Source organism: Vombatus ursinus, unplaced genomic scaffold (assembly GCF_900497805.2).
Source record: "Vombatus ursinus unplaced genomic scaffold, bare-nosed wombat genome assembly UNPS02014778.1, whole genome shotgun sequence".
NCBI classification, from domain to species: Eukaryota; Metazoa; Chordata; class Mammalia; order Diprotodontia; family Vombatidae; genus Vombatus; species Vombatus ursinus.
Genome location: NW_020954556.1, coordinates 62,227,046 through 62,247,295, shown reverse-complemented (window position 1 = coordinate 62,247,295; position 20,250 = coordinate 62,227,046). Strand labels below are relative to the sequence as shown.

General features: G+C 36.2%; 1 protein-coding gene and 1 pseudogene across 1 annotated transcript in view; one reads left to right on the top strand and one right to left on the bottom strand.

Annotated features, from left to right (window-relative positions):
- LOC114045322 overlaps window positions 1-16,686 on the bottom strand; it is a 160,558-nt pseudogene extending 143,872 nt beyond the window's left edge.
- WWOX (WW domain containing oxidoreductase) overlaps window positions 1-20,250 on the top strand; it is a 1,192,599-nt gene that overhangs the window by 355,112 nt on the left and 817,237 nt on the right. The window contains exon 6 of the mRNA XM_027865528.1: window positions 16,996-17,084. Coding sequence (XP_027721329.1) covers window positions 16,996-17,084 — 89 coding nt within the window. The remainder of the gene's footprint in view (window positions 1-16,995; window positions 17,085-20,250) is intronic.

The window sequence follows — 20,250 nt, the reverse complement described above, 5'->3', positions numbered from 1 at the left end:
TAGGAACTCCTGGATGAAGAAACTCTCTCTACTGATCCCACTTGGCATTTCTCTGCAACTCTTAGTCTTAGAGAATTAGAGAACATTGAGAGATCAAGTGACTTGCTCAGTGTCTTAGAGTTTGAATGTACAGAGGCAGATCTTGAACACAAATCTTCCTGACTTTGGGGCCCACTTTTTGTCCAAAAAGTCTTGCTGCCTCCTGATAGCAATAACAGTAATTTTAAGAAAAACCTACAACATTTTAAGGTTTATAAAATACTTCTCTCAAAATAGCTCTATGAGGGTAAGTAGTATTATAGCCATTTATATCATAGAATTAAGAAAATGAGGCACAGAGAGCTCAATTAACTTTGTTAGGGTCATAGACTAACGTCAGAATCTGGGTTTGCAACCAGGACTTCTGACTCTAAGGTCAACTTTCTTTCATTATACTATTTTGTTTCTGATACTAGATCAATCAATCAGTTAGCTTTTATTGAAAGACTAACTCTTGCCAGCCACTTTGCTAGCTGCTTGGGGATACAAATACAAAATTGAGATAATTTCTGACCTTAAGGAGGAGGAGGGGGAGAAGGGGTTAGAAGAGGCAATGTGTTAATGTATAAATAGTTTCTTGCAGGTGTTTATCTGAATTATTGCAATAATTGCCTATCAGGTCTTCCCACATCCATTCTCTTTCCCCTACCATCTATCATTCACATTGCTGCTGGAATAAACATTCTTACTCACAAGTCTGTTTATGGTACTCTACTCAAAATTTTCAATAACTCCCTTTTGCCTCCCTATTCAAAATCCTGGGCATTGATTCTAGCCTACCTCTCCAGCCTTATCTCACACTACTCCCTTTTCTGCATAGTGAAATTGCCTTGAACTCTTTGCCCATGATTCTTTTATGCGTTCTGTTTTCTGTCAGGGTATTATGGTGCTAGAAGTAGCAGTAGGACAACTTGTCACATGTTTCTAAATAATAATATCATTAGTTGTAGAGTTGAAAAGGACTTTAGACATCATTTTCTCTATCACTTCTTTTTTACAGAAGAAATGGAGAACCTGAGGGAAAGTAACTTGCCCCGTTAGTAGGAGTCATTAGCATTGAAACCTCAATTTGAATCCAGATTCAAATTTAATGTTTTTTGCCACTTTCTAATACTGCCTTTCTTTTTCAGTTATGTATATATTTTCTTACTGATCTCTTTTATTTTTTTCAATAATTTATTTATTTTTAGTTTTCAACATTCACTTCCATAAGATTTTGAGTTTTAGATTTTCTCCCCATTCCTCTCCTCCCCCATCTCCAAGACAGTGTGTAATCTGCTACAGGCTCTACTTATACATCATATTAAGCATATTTTCACATTAGTCATGATGTACAGAAGAATTAGAACTAATGGGAAGAATCCCAAAAAAGAAGAAATAAACAAAACAACAGAAGAAAAGAAGAGCAAATAGTATGCTTCTATCTGCATTCAGACCCCATGGTTCTTTTTCTGGATGTGGATAGCATTTTCCATTATGAGTCTTTTGGAGTTGTCTTAGATCCTTGCATTGCTGAAAGGTGCTAAGTCTATTCAAGTCAGTCTGATCTCTTTTCTAGTCATGTTTATGAAACTTCCTATAGGACAGAAAATTACACTACCTTAGAATTCTGTTCTGAAAACAGTCTCTATGTCTATCCATGAAGAATAGAAAATTACCACAAAATGTTTTCTTAATTTTCAAAGAAGAGGAAAAGAAAGGAATCTGCAAATTATAGGCCACCAAGCTTGACTTCTATTCTTGGAAATAAATCTAGTTCACATTATTAAAGAGATGGTTAGTGATTTTGTAGATAAAGAAATAGTGGTTACTTATAACTATGGTGACTTATTAAGAACAGATAATGCCAGACTAACCTCATTTCCTTTTTTGACAGAGTAGCTAGACTCATAGGTATATCAGAGGAGTGTTGTGGATATAGTTTATCTGTATTTTAACAAAGTATTTGACAAAATTTTCCTTGCTATTTTATAGACAAGATGGAAAAATTTTGACTAGGTGGTAGTACAGTTAGGTAGATTTGGAATTGGTTGGATGATCAGGAGCAAAGAATAATCATTAATGGTTGTGTATTACCTTGGAAGGAAGGCTCTAGAGGGGTCTCCCAGGGCTCCATGTTTGGCTCTGTATTGTTTAACCATTTTTATTGCAAGTGTTATTATCAAAGTCAACTGGGTGGTAAGTGCAGGACCTGGAATCAGGAAGACTTGCATTCAAATCCCATCCCAGATGATAGCTGTGGGACCCTGGGCAAGTCATTTAATGTCTATCTACCCCAGTTTCCTCATTTCTAAAATCTGAATAATGGTCCCAACCTCTCAGGGTGGTTGTGAAGATTAAATAATATTTGTGAATTTCTTTGTAAACCATGAAGTGCTATATAAATGCTAGCTATTATTATTTTAAATAATAATTAGATGGAATGCTTACCCAATTCACAGATGACACAAAACTAGGAAGAGTAATTAACATGTTGGATGATGGAGTCAGGATCCAAAAATATCTCAGAATGTTAAACAAAAGATATTTAAAAAAGTATAATAGAGATAAATATCTATACATTTTGAGGTAGTTAAATGGCTTAATGGATAGAGTGCTGAGCCTAGAGCCAGGAAGACCTGAGTTAAAAACTTATCTCAAACACTTAAAGAGTTGTGTGACCCTGGGCAAGTCACTTAACCTCTGTTTCCCTTGGAGGCAACTAGCTGGCTTGGTGGATAGAAAGCTGGGCTTAAATCTGGCTTCAGACACTCACTATATGTATGACCCTGTTTAAGTCACTTAACCTCTGTTTGCCTTAATCCACTGGAGAAGGAAATGGCAAACCACTTTCTTTGCCAAGAAAGCTCCACATAAGGTCACGAGGAGTGAACAATAACAGTAGCAATGTATAAATTTGGTTTTGATAGCTATTTTAAAATATTCGAAGTCTGTCATCATGGGGAAGAAACATCAGACTGCTTCTTTATGTCCCCAAATGGCAGAACTTGGAACATGCAGAGTCACATTTAAGCCAGAGGGCTTAGCAAAAAATCCTAACAATTAGAACTACCCAAAACTGATTTGAATTATTTGAGGAAGTGTAATGGGTTGTTCCCTCTCAGAAAGGTTAATGACTTCTTTTTAATCACGTTGGAGAGTTTTTTTTTATTTTTTGTTTGTTTGTTTGTTTTTTTGAGTTGCGGGTAGGACTAGATGATCCCTAAAGACCATCTGAAACTGTGAAGTCTGTGCCATCAGTTTGGGAAGTTACTTGCTAAAATTCACACTGTTAGCAGGTAGCAGAATTAATGATTAAACCAAGAACTTTTGACTCCAAGTTCAGTATCTTTATGCTACATCATAGAATATTTAATTATTATAAGGTTCTTCTTTACTACTCACTCTGGGACTTGAGGCAATATGTGGAATAAAAGCTCTTTGAAAGTAGGGGTTTTTTTTTTTCAATAGTGTTTTGCATCTAGCATGGTACTTTGCACTTAACTGGAAAGTTAATAATGTTGATTTCAATTGAATTGAAACTCTCAGAGAAGCAAATTTATACTTGATCTAAGGAAAAATTCCTAACAGTGATTACTATTCAAAAGTAATGTGGGTTGCCTTGGGACGTAGTAGGTTTTCCCTCACTGGAGCTCTTCCAGAGGAGATGGATAAACACTTGTTGAGAAAACTGTCAAAGAGAATATTTATCAGGTAGGAGTTAGCCTTTGAGGTTCATTCCAGCCCTTAGATCTGGTTATTTTTTGCCTTTAACAAAATTACCTAGGGTTATTTATTGTCCCACTTACCCATATGGCAGGAGAATTCCTAATAAACTAGGTACAAACATGATAAAATCAAATTAATATTGATTGCATATACTCTGTGCCAATTCCAGCATACTGAATATGCCAAAAGAATGGAATAATATTATTTATGGATTTAAATGATAATTAAAGTATATACCTATTCCTCTACCACCCTTTGTTTCTTCCCAGGCATTATTTCCTAAGACCCTTCACTAGTTCAAAGATTAATGTGTATTTGTATTGAGTACTCCTTTTACCAACCTAGGTTAAAACCTCTCCATGCCTTAATATGAGTTGCTGTGTCTAGAAAAAAAAACAAATAAAACCCCAAATTACTGGTTATGAGGTTGTTCAAACTAAGCTAGACTTATTCTCAGTTAATAGACATACAGCCCATTCTCAAAACCTTTCCAGATTGGCCTGGCTCTCAAGCATGCTAGGTCTTCTACTCATCGTGTAGCAGTACCGGAGTTGATTTTTGTTGAATTATTTCCTAAAGTAGCACTTGGAAAAAATTTTAGGCATTTTATAGATTGTTATATTGACTTACTAAGCTTTACTCTTTTCATTTATTTCTTGCAATTTTCTTCTTAATGTGGATTTGGTTTTGAGGATTTTCCCCATCGGGCATCATTCTTTTGGAGGAAAGGGATGATTTTAAAATTTTTTTGGTAATTTTAAAGTGGCTGTTCCTATTACTCCTGAAATCATACTGGTCTTATGTAAGGGGCTGGATGGTATATCATTTTCATAATATATACTTACAGAGAGAGAGAGAGGTAAATAATGTTGAGTAAATAAATCTGTGGGCCATTGGGAAATCTTTAACATTAGTATAGTTCATTTTTATTGTTACTTTTGCTGCTGTTGCTGTTGTACCACCTAATATTTTCTAGCGGTTTAAATTTTACCAATCATTTTCCTCACAACACTCCTTTGAGGCATGTAGTAAATTAATTATTATCCCTCTTTTATAGAAAGGGAAACTAAGGCTTATAAAACTTAAATTACTTTGCCTGGAGTTGGCATTTGACTCAGGGCTGCCACATCTGTTTATAGGTATTTCTACTATTGTGCTCTGATTCTGGTGTATGCAAAGTTATTCACATGTTCGAATCTTTCATCACTCTTCATAATGTGAGAGTCTCAAAACACAAGAATAAATGATCCCATGTTCACTTTTTGCCATCTTTCTACAAAGGTCAAGAAGACTGTTAGCTTGTTCTATTGAATTTCTGAATTATCATTGGTCATTTTGGGTCCTGTGACATTTAATGTGTTAAAATGTAGCTCATCTATTGTCCTTTATCCTTGAAATGACTTTTTTTTTTGTCAGTGTTACTACTTCCTGTGTAATTCAGTTCCACATTTTATGAGCCACTGAATATCAATTAATAGCCATGAAAGTTTTTTAATCTAACCATTGGTTGTCAAAGTCCCTTTGTAATCCTCCTCTGTTTTTCCTCTGCCCCTTCACTTCATAATTAAGTTGGTTGATGACAAGATATTATCCTTTGCTTCCTAAGGATAATAAAAATCACAGTTGACTTACATGGCATTTCAAAATTATGGCTTTATATGACAGCAATAGTTTTGCTCTAAAAGCCAAGAACCAATATTTTTCAGTCCTTCAGAATAATAATAGCAATCATCATAACTTTAATGATTCATCTTTCCATAGCAATTTGTCTTAAAAAGCACTCTTACCCAGTGTGACCCTTTCAGTCAGCTAGAAATAGCCTTCTTTACAGATGATGAAACTGAGGCTTAATTTGCCCTAGGTCTTGAACCCGGGACTTCCAAATCCAAATCTGGGCTTCTCATTACATTACCTTTTCCACTCTGAGATAATGAAGGAACTTTGTAATCTCAATATTATGACATTTTGTTTCTTTGTGAGTCAGAAACAAAATGATCTAAAATATTGTTTTATTTCATTAGCTATTTTTAAAAAGCCTGATATTGTCCACCTTAACAAGTTTCATTAAGAATATAGGTATTAAATATAGAAGTATTTTATAATATTAAAAAAACCTAGACCGCTTCTGTTGAGAATAGAATTATATAGTAAATTAGCTGATGTCCAGTCTGCTGCCTTTTAAGTACATCTTCAAGATTTCCAGTACTTACATAAGATATAGGGTATATTTATTAAGAGTCTTAAACTGTGTATAAAACGAGAGTAGTCAGAAGTAATGGTGTCTGCTGAAAGATTCTTTATCATATGAATTTACCTTTAGTCATCTATTATTTATTTCAGCTATTTTATATGCCATTATAATAAATATTATGACAGAGAAAGCTTTTACGCTCAACTTATTGTACTACTCTTTACTTCCTTGCAATCCTTCAGGAAAATGTAACCATGCGTTACCTATAGTTAACGTAAATCACCGCTTACATTAGAATGAAAAATTCACCATGAAAAAAAGCTTCTTTTTCAATTGGGAGGCATAAATGCACAATCATGTTTACTGTCCAACTACTGGACCGTTCGTGGTTATTTTTTTCAACTGTTTTTAAGCTGTCAAAGAAGTACATTGCATATAGTGAAATTGGTAGATTTCTGAGAATTTTTACTCCCTGGTTAGTTTTGGCAGGATAAGCATTTTTTCTACCTTGGGTGCAAAATACTGCCAGTTACTATGTAAGCATTTTGAATAGTTTTGCTCTACATGGCATGCAACTTAGACACTGAATTAAATCAACTGTTATGCAGTGTAATTTCTCTTTAAATTAGTCTAAAGATATTGATAGTTATTTTCTAAATGCACTTCTTACCACATAAGGTAAAACATTCTTATAGAATTACAGAACATTTATGCTGAAGGGAGCCATACTTAACATTATACAGATAGCAATACTGAGGGCTCAAAGAAGGTGGTCTTAAGACCAGCCACCATCATCTTCATCATTACTGCTGGTACAATGACTAACTGATATTTATGTAACATTTTAAGTATTACAGAATGCTTTTTGCACATTAATGTTTTTAATCTTCACAGAGGTCTTCAGGGTAGTCAGTGCAAATATAGTTATCTTAATTTTACAGATCTGCAACCTGAGTCTATTAAGGGCAGAGCCAGACTTGTAGTGGATATTTTGTGCCTTCAAATCCAGTCCTTTCCACCACATCATGTTGCTATTATTGTGAATGTAATAAAAGAACCATCCTCACATTCTTTAAAAAAAAAATTTACTTTGTTTTTTGGAGGCATGGTTTTGGAGAAGAGGTATAGGGGTGTGATTATTAATGATCAGAAGATCATCCATTAAAAAGAGGATTCTTTTTTCATGTAGGGATTAGATGACCTTTGAGGTCCCTTCTAGCTTTGAGATCTTAATACTAAAGCCACAATTGTACTCCTTTTAGTTATTGGTGAACACTTTCTAGAGACATTTTATTTATTGGAAAGTTGGAGCCTCTTTGGAGTATGTGCCTAATCTAAATCATTATTTTAGAGAAAGGATATGTGCCTAAAAAATCCAGTCTTAGGAACTAAAGATGTGTTTCACCAGTCTCCCTTGTTGGGATGCCTCCAAAGGGGAAATGTTCATCAGCTCATCCATTTAATCTCTAGACTCACTTGAAATTGATGGTAGTTCCAATTAGTCTCACGTATAATGGTGGTTATGGTTGTTTAGCCTAACAATAGATATAATTTGTGTTGCTCTCTACATCCACTTCCACCATTAATGTTATTTAAGTAGTATTGGTGAAATTATTGTTATGAAATCCTACGTAATATATTGATGAATTATTAAACCACTTTAGTTAGGTTGTATTGCTGTTTAGTGAATAATGCCATGCCAATAATCTGAGTTCAGGGCCGGTGTCTCTTGTTATTTTAAAAGTGACAACTCCCATTTAAGGTTTCAGAGAATAAAAGGAGGAATGATATAGGATGGAAAATATGTAAAGTGGAAGGGTAAGAGACATTAGAGTAATGCAATTATGGCATAGATTAGAATTTGTGGGATGCCATTAACAATAACTTCTGAGTATAGATTACCATTATAGTTACACTGTCTCTTTAAGCAATATGCTTGTCTTATAACTTATGTATTTGTGTAAATACAGTGGAATATAAACACAGATATATATTCACAGAAGGCCTTAATTTCAGTTTAAACTCCCAGTTGTTATCTGTTTGGGGATTATGTTCAAAATAGAGTGAAACGTTCCATGATTCTGGCCTGCCTTCTCCTGTATCTATCCATTTGCTTGCTGTTACCATACTGAACTTTTTAGCCCTGGAATGGAGTATTGGCTTTCTCTAATTACTCCTACTTTATCCATTCTTGACTTGATGCAACCATTACTTTAATTTAAGGCTTAACCTAAGTAAGAAGTCCTCCACAAATTCTTTCTTTTTTTCTTTCTTTTTTTTTTTTGTGTGCAGATAATTGTTTATTTTTCATAGAGGAAAAAAAGGTCACAGAAAACAAAAAAATTGGTGAATGAATTAATGCAAATTTTGTCCAAATGAATGGAAAGTTCTTTAAATACAAATCTTAATCATCCTTATCACTCCAGAAAATTTGAGAAAAGAAATCCTTTATCATCCCCATTTTTATGCATATCAAAATGAGAATCAAAGAAGTTAAATTACTTGTTCAAAGTCACATATCAGGACTGGGCTCAAGCCACTTAACTCTTGGTATACTGAGCTTTCCAGCAGACTATAGGCCAATTTAATTCTTTTCCAATTTATAGTCAGAGTAATTAATTTGCCATTGAAAGATCTTAGGTCTGAACAGAGAAGGTAATTAGTGAACCACCCTCCACTTTTTGTGACCCATTCATTTCTTTCTTTCTTTTTTTTTTATTCTCACATTAGTGATGTTATAAGTAAGAATTAGAACCAATAGGAAGAGCCACCAGAAAGAAGAAACAAAACTCAGCAGAAGAGAAAAAAAATAGCAAATAATATACTTTGGTCTGTATTCAAATTCCACAGTTCTTTCTTTGGATGTGGATAGCATTTTCCATCACGAGGTTTTTGGAGATGTCTTAGATCCCTGTATTGCTGGCAGGGGTTAGGTTTATCAATATTAGTCATTGCACAACATGACTGTTATTGTGTACAACATTCTCTTGTTCTGCTGACTTCACTCAGCATCAGACCATACAAGTTTTTCCAGGTTTTTCTGAAGTCAGCCTATTCCTCATTTCTTATAGCACAATAGTATTCTATCACATTCATATACCACAACTTGCTCAGCCATTCCCCTGTTGATGGGCATCCTCTCAATTTCCAGTTCTTTGCCACCACAAAAAGAGCTGCTATGAATATTTTTGTACATGTGGGTCATTTTCCCATTTGTATGATCCCTTTGGGATATAGCCCTAGAAGTGCTATTGCTGGTTCAAAGGGTGTGCACATTTTTATAGCCCTTTGGGCATAGTTCCAAATTGCTCTCCAAAATGGTTGGATCATTTCACAACTCCACCAACAATGCATTAGTGTTCCAATTTTCCCACATCTTCTCCAACATTTATTATTTTCCTGTTTTGTCATGTTGGCCAATCTGATAGGTGTGATGTGGTAACTCAGAGTTGTTTTGATTTGCATTTCTCTAATTTAGATTTAGAGCATTTTTTCATATGTCTATAGATGGCTTTAATTTTTTCATCTGAGAACTGCCTGTTCATATCTTTGACCATTTATCAATTGGGGAATGACTTGTATTCTTATAAATTTGACTTAATTCTCTATATATTTTAGAAATGAGGCCCTTATCAGAGAGACTGGTTGTAAAAATTCTTTCCCAATTTTCTACCTTCCTTCTAATCTTTGTTGCATTGACTTTGTTTGTGCAAAAACTTTTCAATTTATTGTAATCAAAGTTATCCATTTTGCTTTTCATAATGTTCTCTGTCTCCTGTTTGGTCATGAATTCTTCTGTTCTCCATAGATCCGATAGGTAAACTATTCCTTGCTATCCCAGTTTGCTTATAGTATCAGCCTTTATATCTAAATCATGTACCCATTTTGACTTTATTTTGGTATATGGTGTGAGATTTTGGTCTATGCCTAGTTTCTGCCATACTCTTTTCCAGTTTTCCCAGCAGTTTTTTTCAAAGAGTGGGTTCTTATCCCAGAAACTGGAGTCTTTGGGTTTATCAAATAATAGATTAATATAGTCATTGACCACTGTGTCTTGCATATTTAACCTGTTCCACTGATCCACCACTCCATTTCTTAGCTAGTACCAAGCAGTTTTCATGATTGCTGCTTTATAATACAGTTTAAGATCTGGAATGGCTAGGCCACCTTCCCCTGCATTTCTTTTCATTAGTTCCCTTGATACTCTGGACCTTTTGTTCTTCCAAATGAATATTGTTATTATTTTTTCTAACTCTATACAATAATTTTTTGGTATTTGATTGGTGTGGCACTGAATAAGTAAATTAGCTTAGGTAGAATTATCATTTTTATTTTATTAGCTCAGCCTACCCATGAGCAACTGATGATTTTCCAATTATTTAGATCTGACTTTATTTGTGTGAAAAGTGTTTTGTAATTGTGTTCATATAGTTCCTGAGTCCACAAATTCTTTCTTGATCTACCCAGATATATAGCAGGCTCATACTACAACATCATTAGGTGGTTTGGGGAGTGGAGTTGATTGGCCAGTACTTGGGTTTTTTTCTGTTAGCTCCTCCTTACTAGATTGGGCTTCTTTATCTCCTGCCTGGAGGGTGTGATCTTTCCTTTTGCCATAGCCTTCTAATCTCTATTCATTTCTCTCTAGATATTTAATTAGCCACAGCCTATTGCAATACTTGGTTCAGTTTTTAGTCTAGGATCAATATGATGGTTCTCAGGTTCACATTTTCTTCTCTTTTGATGTTCAATGGAATTTAGAGCAGATGCAAAAGTAGTAGTATAATCATAATAGCTTAGAGCCCCTGATTAGTAAAATTCCCAAAATTCCCCCCACAAAAGTAGCCTTCTTTGATCTCTTCCTTCTCTGTTAGATCTCAACTTTCTGTTAATTTTCTCCTTTCTTTCTCTCCTTTTAGTCTTTCATTTCATCTGTTTTCCCTATGCTTCCAATTTTTTCTGGTTCAGCCCTTTAAGTAGCAGGAAGAATGCTATCTTGCCACTGATGCTTCTTATCTCTTGAAGTCCTCACTCCTTCCTCTCAGTCTGTGTATTGAGGGCTGTGTGTGTCACTTTAAGACCTTTTGGGCATGACTCAAGCCTTCCTTCAAGGATTTCAAATAATCCCAAATTGTTCTACAGGCAGAAATGGAATACTTGTCTCTCAGAACTAGAAATCTCTATATTCTAGTCAGTTCTCAAGCCTGGTTCTTTGTATGTCAAGGAAGGATATTTGAGCTGAGAAAAGCTTTTTTGGAGCACATTGAGGAGCCAGATTCTTGTACTTCCAACCCCGGGGCAGCAGGTAGTGAGTTTAGAGGGAGTTACATTTCCCTTTTTTTTTTACCCTATCCCCCGCTTCTTAACTGATTTACTGGAGAAATTGAACCAGTAATAAACAATGCTTCCAGACAAGAGCTGAGAGAAGACAAAACAAAAATAACGTGGGTAAGGGTGGGCAACTTCATTATTCTATAAGGCCCCTGATGCTTTTGCCACCGCAGAGAGATTTACACATCCCAAGAAACTTCATGAACACACCAGAAAGGGAGAAGAAGTTTTCTTTACAATCAGGAGCTGCAAATTACCCCTTGACCATGTGTACTTTCTAAGTTTGAGACCACTTTCCCTTGAACTCTCTATGTATTTGTGGGAGAGTGTGGTCTAAACTTTTTTTTGAGGGGAGCAGGGAAGTGGCTTGAGTGTTGTTTTAAACAACTGCTCTTACTGTACAATGTTGATAAATATTCCTAACCAAAAGGTTATTAAGCCTGTCTGTCTTGTAATCAGTGGAAAACATACTAGATGGGGGCTCAGGGGGATGGAAAGCCCCCAGCCCCTCAGGATTACTCTTAAAAACTCTGAAGGGAGAAGCTGTTAAATGCCCACCATAGTCCCTGCCTGCTAATGGGAGTTGAAAGAGTGGGCTCAAAAAGAATGCCATAACCATATATTTAAACATAGTGCTTGCATTATTTTACTTTACATAAAGAACTTGGTACAGGCCCAGTTCGAAATCCTTTGTGGTTCTCTGAGAGATGGCATTGCTAGAAACATTCACCTCTTCTTTCTGGGGCATTCCTAGAGGTACAGCCATTGGTCATCTCTAGAGAGTTCCTCTCCTGTCATCTGGCCACATGATACTCCTATGTAACATTTTCTGTATCTTGGAATATTATAAAATACATTCCATCTCTTATTCCTCAGAAGTAGGCTCCGTCCTCAACCCTCTTGTCTCTCTATATATTTTCCTTTGTCACTCTCACTCACTCCCATGAATTCTATACAGATCATTTCTGCTTCTATCTCTGCATATCTCTGTAGGTTACTGACCTGTCTCCTGAACTCCAAGCCTTCATCTTCAAATGCCCACAAGATATTTCCGCCTCACTGTCCCATCAGCACTTCAAATTCAGCATGTCCAAAATGAGCAGATTATCTTTCCCTCAAAATCTCTTCCTTCTCACTTGACTATTTCTACCTTTACCAATTGCACAGCCTTCCATGTTTAGAGTTTTAGGTTTATCTTTGTCTCATTCCTTTTTCTCGCTTCTCCGTGCCATTCAGTTCTCAAGTCTTATTGGTTTACGGATCATACAAAGCTGGGAGGGATGCGCATTGGATGACAGAATGAGTGTGCAAAAAGAACTTGACAGGCTACAAAATTGGATCTAATTACACTTGGGTTCAGAAAATCAACTTAACAAGCACAAAATTAAGGATTTATGACAGATGGTAATTCATCTGAAAAAAATATTTGGGTGTTTTGGTGGACTGCAATCTCAAACTGAATCAACAGTGTGATCTAGTATTTGGGAAGCTAATGCAATATTGGGCTTCATTAAGAAAGGGATAGCTTTTACGAATAAGAAGGAGGCAGTTCCACTTTATTCTGCTGTGAACTAACCACATCTGGACTATTGTAGTCAGTTCTGCGCAGCCTGCTTTTGCAAGGGCATCAATAAGTTAAGTGGGCGTCCTGGGGAAAAAAACCAGGGTCATGAAAGGCTCCAAGTTCATTCTATGAGAAGGCCTTTGGAAGGGAATGGAGATGCTTAGCCTAGAGAAGAGAATACTTAGAGGGGTATGGTAGCTCTCTTCAGGTATGTTAAGGTCTGTCATATGGAAAAACGATTATACTTCTTCTTGTCCTGGTGATAGAACCAGTCACAAGTGGTGGAAGTATGCAGAGTTTTCTTTTTAATCTAAATTAAGACTTGGTGGAAGGAAAAGCTTCCTGACTATTAAAGTTATCCAAAACTGGAATATTTTGCTTTTGGAGGTAATGAATTCTTTGCCCATCCCTGGACGTCTTAAAGCAAAGATTGTATTACCTCTTGTTAGAAATACTGTAGAGAGGACTCTTATTCAGGTATATTATTAACTAGAAAGTATCCCTTCTCCTTTCTCTTCCCCAGAGTCATCCCATAGAACAAAGACTTTTGTTTAAAAAAATAGGAAGAGAGAACAGCTAATCAATGCATCTAAAAATTCTGATGATATATTCAGTGTTTCACACCCGTGGACCACTCTTTCACTTTCCCCTTCCCACCAGCTCTGCAAAGGAATGGTGAGAAGTGTTTTCTTATCTCTGTTCTTTGGGAAGGATTTCATAATTTCACAACATTCATTTTTGATTGTTTGTGGTTGCTGTTTATTCCACTTAAATTATTTTAATCTTTGTTAATATTGTTTTCTTGTCTCCTCTTATTTCACTTTAAATCAGTTCTTTTAAATGTTTCATGCTTCTCTATATTAATCATATGTCTAATTTTTTAGAGCACAGTAATATTCAATTCCATTCATGCATATTTGTTTAACCAGTCCCCAGTTGGTGAACATCCACTTTGTTTACACACTAAGTGACCCTTAGCACCCTCTGCCTCTCATCCCATTCCCATAGACATCTTTTCCAGCTCTAAGGCAATGTCCCTGGAGAAGCAGAAAGGGACCAAGCAGTCCTGAGGACTGTTATGTATTTTATTCTGTTTCACAGGTTGCTGTGGCCAAATAGTTTATCATTAAGTGGTCAGTCTCCTAGTGATGAGCCTGTCTATTCTTAGGGTACTTTCTGGAAACCAGACATAGTATTTTTTTCCACCATCCTGCTAAAAAAAATTTCCGTCTTAGAGTAGAAGCTGACAGAGCCTTATACTCTGTTGGTGCCTGAGGACTCACGTTTATCTACAGAGGTCCCCACAACTGTGAAGCACCCAGTTTTATCCCCAATGAGACACCACATGTAGCTGTTACACTGACCTTACTCTCCTAGATCAAGGTCTGCTCTGTCTCCCTGCCATGGTTCTAGCTCTCCCAAAAACCAGCTTATGAGTGGTTCCCCTTAACAACCAGCTTGTAGACTCAGTTCTTTGGCAAAGGCATTTATTTTCTTGGCATAGCAAGAACAGTGGTTAGGATGCTTTTCCCCTAACAACAGGGGCAACCTCTCCCACAAATACACCCAGAGTCCAGGAGAGGGGAACAATGAGCACGAACTTGAAGTATAGTAACAGGAGTTAGGTGCTTGTGTAAGGTACATATGCAGTACCAAGGCAATTAACAATTCCAAAAATGTCAGGCCCTAATGTTCTTTCTTTCTCCAGAGTTTTCATGAAGTTCATCATGAATTGTGAGTGTAGTTCTCCTGACCTTTCAGAAAGTTGTAGCCTTCAATCTCCTTCACTTAAAATGAAAGAACAAATGGCAAGGCAAAGAACTTGGGCCTCTATCCACAGGCCACATATTGACCTCTGATGGGGCAGGCATGGGGCCTTTCGTCTTACCTCATTGTTTCTCTTCTCTAACTGGAGTGCCATTGGGCAGGAAAGAGAAATATCAAACTTGATCAAACCAGGTATTAAGCAGTACCTGGTTCGTTTTGAATGACCCCAGGTCTGACTATGCAGCAAATCAAAATGGTTCCACATCATCATGTAGTAAGTGGACCAGAATGAGTTATGGAATGTCTGTACTGGCTCCATGTGGGGATTACATCTTAGGTGCTCTGCACATCCTTGTAAAGACTGGCTTCAAAGGCTGTTCATAACAGCACAGCTAACCTAACCACTCTGTTGTGATTTAGACTATTACTGCTGAAAAATCATACCCTGGCCAAGAGGCATTCACTACTAATCTGGGGGCAGCTGTTACCACTTACTTTTTGGGGAGCAGTCTAAGACAATACAACTAAGATAGCACTGAGAATCTATCAACCGTGGTGACTGGTGAGACCAGCTCCTTTGGTTTCACAAATGCTGAGTATAGTAAAGGAGTGTCTTGATACTGCTTTGAAAGACTTCAGAATTCTAATCAAAGCATCTACCAAGAGTAACTTCAGAAGACTGATGCTGAAACATACCTCCTACCTCCTAGAAGAGAGTTTATGGATAAGAGGTATAAAGTGAAACATGGTTCTTATCTGTGATCAATGTGCTGTTTTGTTTAGATGTGTGTATGTATGTTTATGTGTCTCTCTCTACATATATATGTATATATATACACATATAGTAAGCTGTATATACATACACACATACACACACATATATACACATATGTGTATATGTATATACACACACACACTATATACACACACACACACACACACACACACACATAGACTAGTATCCCACCAACTAGGCTATTTTGTGTGTGTGTGTTGCTTAGTTGGCTGTTACATACATACATACATGTGGTGGAATTCCAAATATACATGTATATGGCTGTCTATCTAGCTGTCTGTTTAGCTATCTGTCTCTATACGTAGAGACAGAGAAAACAAAAACAGAGAAAGACTACGTATGAGAGAGAGAGAGGGAGTGAACAAGGCACACATGTAAGGTATATAAACAATTCTAAGACAACTTACAACTCCGAAAACGTAGGACCCTGGTGTTCTTCCTTTCTCCAAAGGATTTTCATGAAGTTCATTATGAGTTGTGAGTATATAACATATATACATAAATGCATATATACATACATATATACATATATATGTGCATGTCTTTTTTTTTTTTTTAATCACAAAAGTCTTCTGTTTAATTTTATAGACAAGGAACTGAGGAAAACAAGGTTAAAGTGATTTGCCCAGGGTCACACAGTTAGTAAGTATCTGAGGCAGAATTTGAACTCAGATCTTTCTGACTCCAGACCAGGTGCTTTATCCACCATGCCGTTCTGTTGTATTTTTTATACATTTATGATACACACATACACATAGAATTATTAAAAAATACAGGCTGTATATAACAAGTTCACAGTTTCTAATACAATACCATTTTCTTCTGTGTATAATGAAATATTTTTGTTTGTAGATATTTGTTAAGTTCAAAAGAAAAAAAAGATTAATCTGTGACTTTTCTCTTTAGTGGATAAAAACACAAGGGACATCTCGTTAGTGTCCTATGGATAATGGGTGTCTTTAGAAACCCTTCACTCCTCATCCTGTGGGTGGCAAAGCAGACTGAGAAAACTGAGTCAATTACATTTTCACTAAGAACTGTTTGTGTTGACAGACTAAATACAATCTAGACAAAGTATTGTGCACCTGGTCAGGCTCTCTTAAGGCATTATTTGAACTCAGATCTTCCTGACTCCAGGAAAGGTCCTTGGTGAGGATGAAATGGTGGTGACACAGTGCTAAGTGACAGGAATAGAGACTGTTTCCACCTTTTCTGCCCTCACCCTTCTATGCAGTTAAACAGATTGAGAAGTAGGCTTACTTACCTTTTCACATTTTCTGTTTTCGTCATCATACATTTTAGTTTCTGGGATGATGGAAAACAACTGAAATGCCTCAAAACTGTCTTATGTCAATTCATTGTGTTTAATGAAGTTGTACACCATTCAGCATATGTGTTTAGCAGAGTTGTAGTTTCTGAATACAGCATTTCTCAGTAAATGCTATACTCTTCCATTCATTTTCATGATTTATATTCACTCTGGGCCTCTAATATTCAACAGGGGAATTCAGACATGTTTCATAACACACTTACTGTCATATGGTCCTGTGAACTAAATTTGCTGATATTTATCATTTTTTATTTTTCTTTTTATTCCAGCACAAAGCCAAGGTAGAAGCCATGACCTTAGACCTCGCTTCTCTCCGAAGTGTGCAGAACTTTGCTGAAGTGTTCAAGTCTAAGAACATGTGAGTATGTTGAGAAAGGATTATGGATCAGCACTTCTCACCATTGTAATGTCATTATTCATTGGTTATCAAGGGCATGTGGGCTTTTGGATTTAGTTTTTCTTTTTAATCTTTTGATTTTTGTCGTAATATTTCTTACTGTGTCATAGAGTCATTGATTTTTCTCTGGTTTCTTCTATTTTTCAGGTAGCCCCTTAGGTAAAATTTACTACTTTTTCTTCTAATCTGTTTTTTTATCCCTCAAATTCTTTTTTTTCCAGTTTTTATTTCTTTTAAAAGAAACTGTTACATCATTTATTTTAGGCATTTATGTGGTCTTAGTTGAAAATTTATGCTTTGAGTCTTTGCTTGTAGTTGCTATTCAGTTCTCCTTTTTGGGAATCTCTAGATATCTACATAGTAACTTTTTTATACTCAAAAGTATTATATTTCATTTACTCAATTCTCCAACATTAATTCATAGACTGGGACTTTTTGCCAGGAACAGACTCTGCCTATTGCCATGCTTTTGGTTGGGGTCATTGATCCTGCTTGGTCTTCCTGTACAGACTTCTACTTTTTGGGCTTCGACCTCATTGGATCTTTGAGCCTCCGCACATTGTGTCTTCAGACCCATCTCTGGCATCTCAGGACAGTGTTAGGTGTTAGGGACCTTGGAGCCTTTGGGCTTAGCTCTGAGTACTGCCATACCACACAGATGATTTCTATTCCTTAGGTCTTCCAAAGTTTTCACCCTAGAGCTTTCTCACCTCTCTGGGGATTTCTGACTTCCCTGAATCTTTTTCAGGTATTTTCTACTCTTTCTGCATCTTGATACAAGAGCTTTACATGGTACATGTGTCTCTGCCTATCTCCTGTCACTCTGAGAATCTAGGCTTCTGCTGTCTTTGCTGTAGGCCAGCCCACTTTCCTATTGCTCCTGGTCTTCTGGCCAAGTTCTTCTGCAGTTCTGTGGCAGAAAAAGTCATGAGCTTTAGTTTATCATTGAATTTCTTGATTATTATTTGTTGTAGGAATGTGAGAATTGGGTGGTTTGCCTTCATTGAGGAAGCCATCTTGGCTGGGAGGTCTTCTAAGTAGATAATTTAATTAGATGAATTATAGGATTATAGCATCGTAGATCTAGAATTACAAGGGATCTCAAAGTCTATATACTTTTACTTCCTCTTTTTTACAGTTTTACTTCTTCATTTCTGATACCCAGAAAGGTTAAGCAATGTGGCTGAGGTTACAGAGACAGTAATTATCAGAGGCAGGATTTAAACCCAGGTAGGTCCTCTAATTAATTGAGGAGTTAGCACTCAGTTATCTGTAGGAACTGAGCATAAGTAATCCCAAACCGCAGGGAGAAAAATGCAAATTATCATAGAAACAAATTACAAAAGAGAGAGGTTAGGGGCTATCAAGCGTAACACCTAAAGACAAGGAAATCAAGACCCAAAGAGGTTAAATAATTTATCCAAGGTCACACAGTGGCCCACTGTCTGGGTTCTGACTAAAACTCAGGTCAAATCTCTTTTCATACATTGAATTTTTAATTTTTAGTTTGATGTAGGTAGGTAGTAACACGCAGTAGAAAGAACACTGGTTTACTGTACCCAATACATGGATTTGACCTTCAGCAGCTGTGATTTAAAGACTGGGTAGCTAGGTGGCATCATAGTGCACAGAGTTGAGAAGACCCGAGTTCAAATCCGGTCTGACATATTTACCAGCTGGTGACCCTGGGCAAGTCACCTGTTCATCTCGGATGAGGAATTTGTAAAATGAGGATAATAGCATCTACCTTCTAGCATTGTTGTGAGGATAAAATAAGATACTTATAAAATGCTTTGCAAACTTTAAAATCCTGTATAAATTTTAGCTATTTTGCTAAAAAAAAAGAGTTGGATGAGACCTTTAAGGTTTTCATTTCTAGCTTCTTCTTGCACTAGTTCCTATCTCCCAAACTTTGTGTACTCTGCAATCCTGCTTTTACTTGCAAAAGACATTCTATTTCCCAGTTCTGCATTTTCACTGGCTATCTCCCATGCCTGGAATTCTCTCCTCCTCATGTAGACCTCCTGAATTTCTTAGCTAGGTAAAATCCTGCCTTTGGCAAGAAGGTGTTCCCAATTCTCTTTGATACTTCTGTTGTTTATCTTGTATTTATCCTATCTGTATTTTGTTTACATATTATCTTCTCCATTAGAATGTGAGCTCTTTGAGAATAGGGATTATTTTTTGCTTTTCTTTGTATCCCATTACTTAGCAAAATGCCTGACACATCGTAGGTGTTAAGAAATGTTTACTGACTCATTAATTTTTAACTTCATCTGAACTTTATCCAAGTCAATTCCATTTATGTCTACAAAACCTCTACTACTAGTAGTAGACTAGTAATAATAATAATCCTTGCATTTACACAGAGTTTTGTATTTGGTAAAGGCAGCAAAGTGGTGCTATGGATAGAGTGCTGGGCTTAGAGTCAGGAAGAACTGAGTTCAAATTTGGCCTTAGACACTTGTGACCCTGGGCAAATCACTTCACTTAACTCTGTTTACCTCAGTTTCTTCATTTGTAAAATGAGCTGGAGAAGGAAATGGTAAACCACTCTAGTATTTTTGCCAAAAAAAAAACCCCAAAACAAAACAAAACAAAACAAAAAAACCTATATGGGGTCACAAAGAGTCACATATAACTGAAACAATTAAACAACAACAAAAAAGTGCTTTAGAAATATTATCTTATTTTATCCTTACTGCAACCGTGAAAATCTCAGTTAGACTCTGAATTTCTTTTTCTTTTCTCATTCTTTGACTCTTGAATTCTAAAGGGAAGATTCTCTGTTCTTCCCCTATTAGGATATAATTATTTTATCATCTTGTTGTCAGTTCTAATTGCTCAAATGTATTTGCATTTCTAGTTTTCTTTTATCTCCTGTTTTTGTTCAAATATTCTACCCAGCTCTGGTTTTCTTGTGAGGAATGCTTGAAAGTCATTCCTCTACTAAAAGTTATTATTTTTTCTTTTTGGGATTATATTGAACTTTCCAGATTAAGCTTTCTTTCTTTCTTTCCTTCTTTCTTTCCTTCTTTCTTTCTTTCTTTCTTTCTTTCTTTCTTTCTTTCTTTCTTTCTTTCTTTCTTTCTTTCTTTCTTTCTTTCTTTCTTTCTTTCTTTCTTTC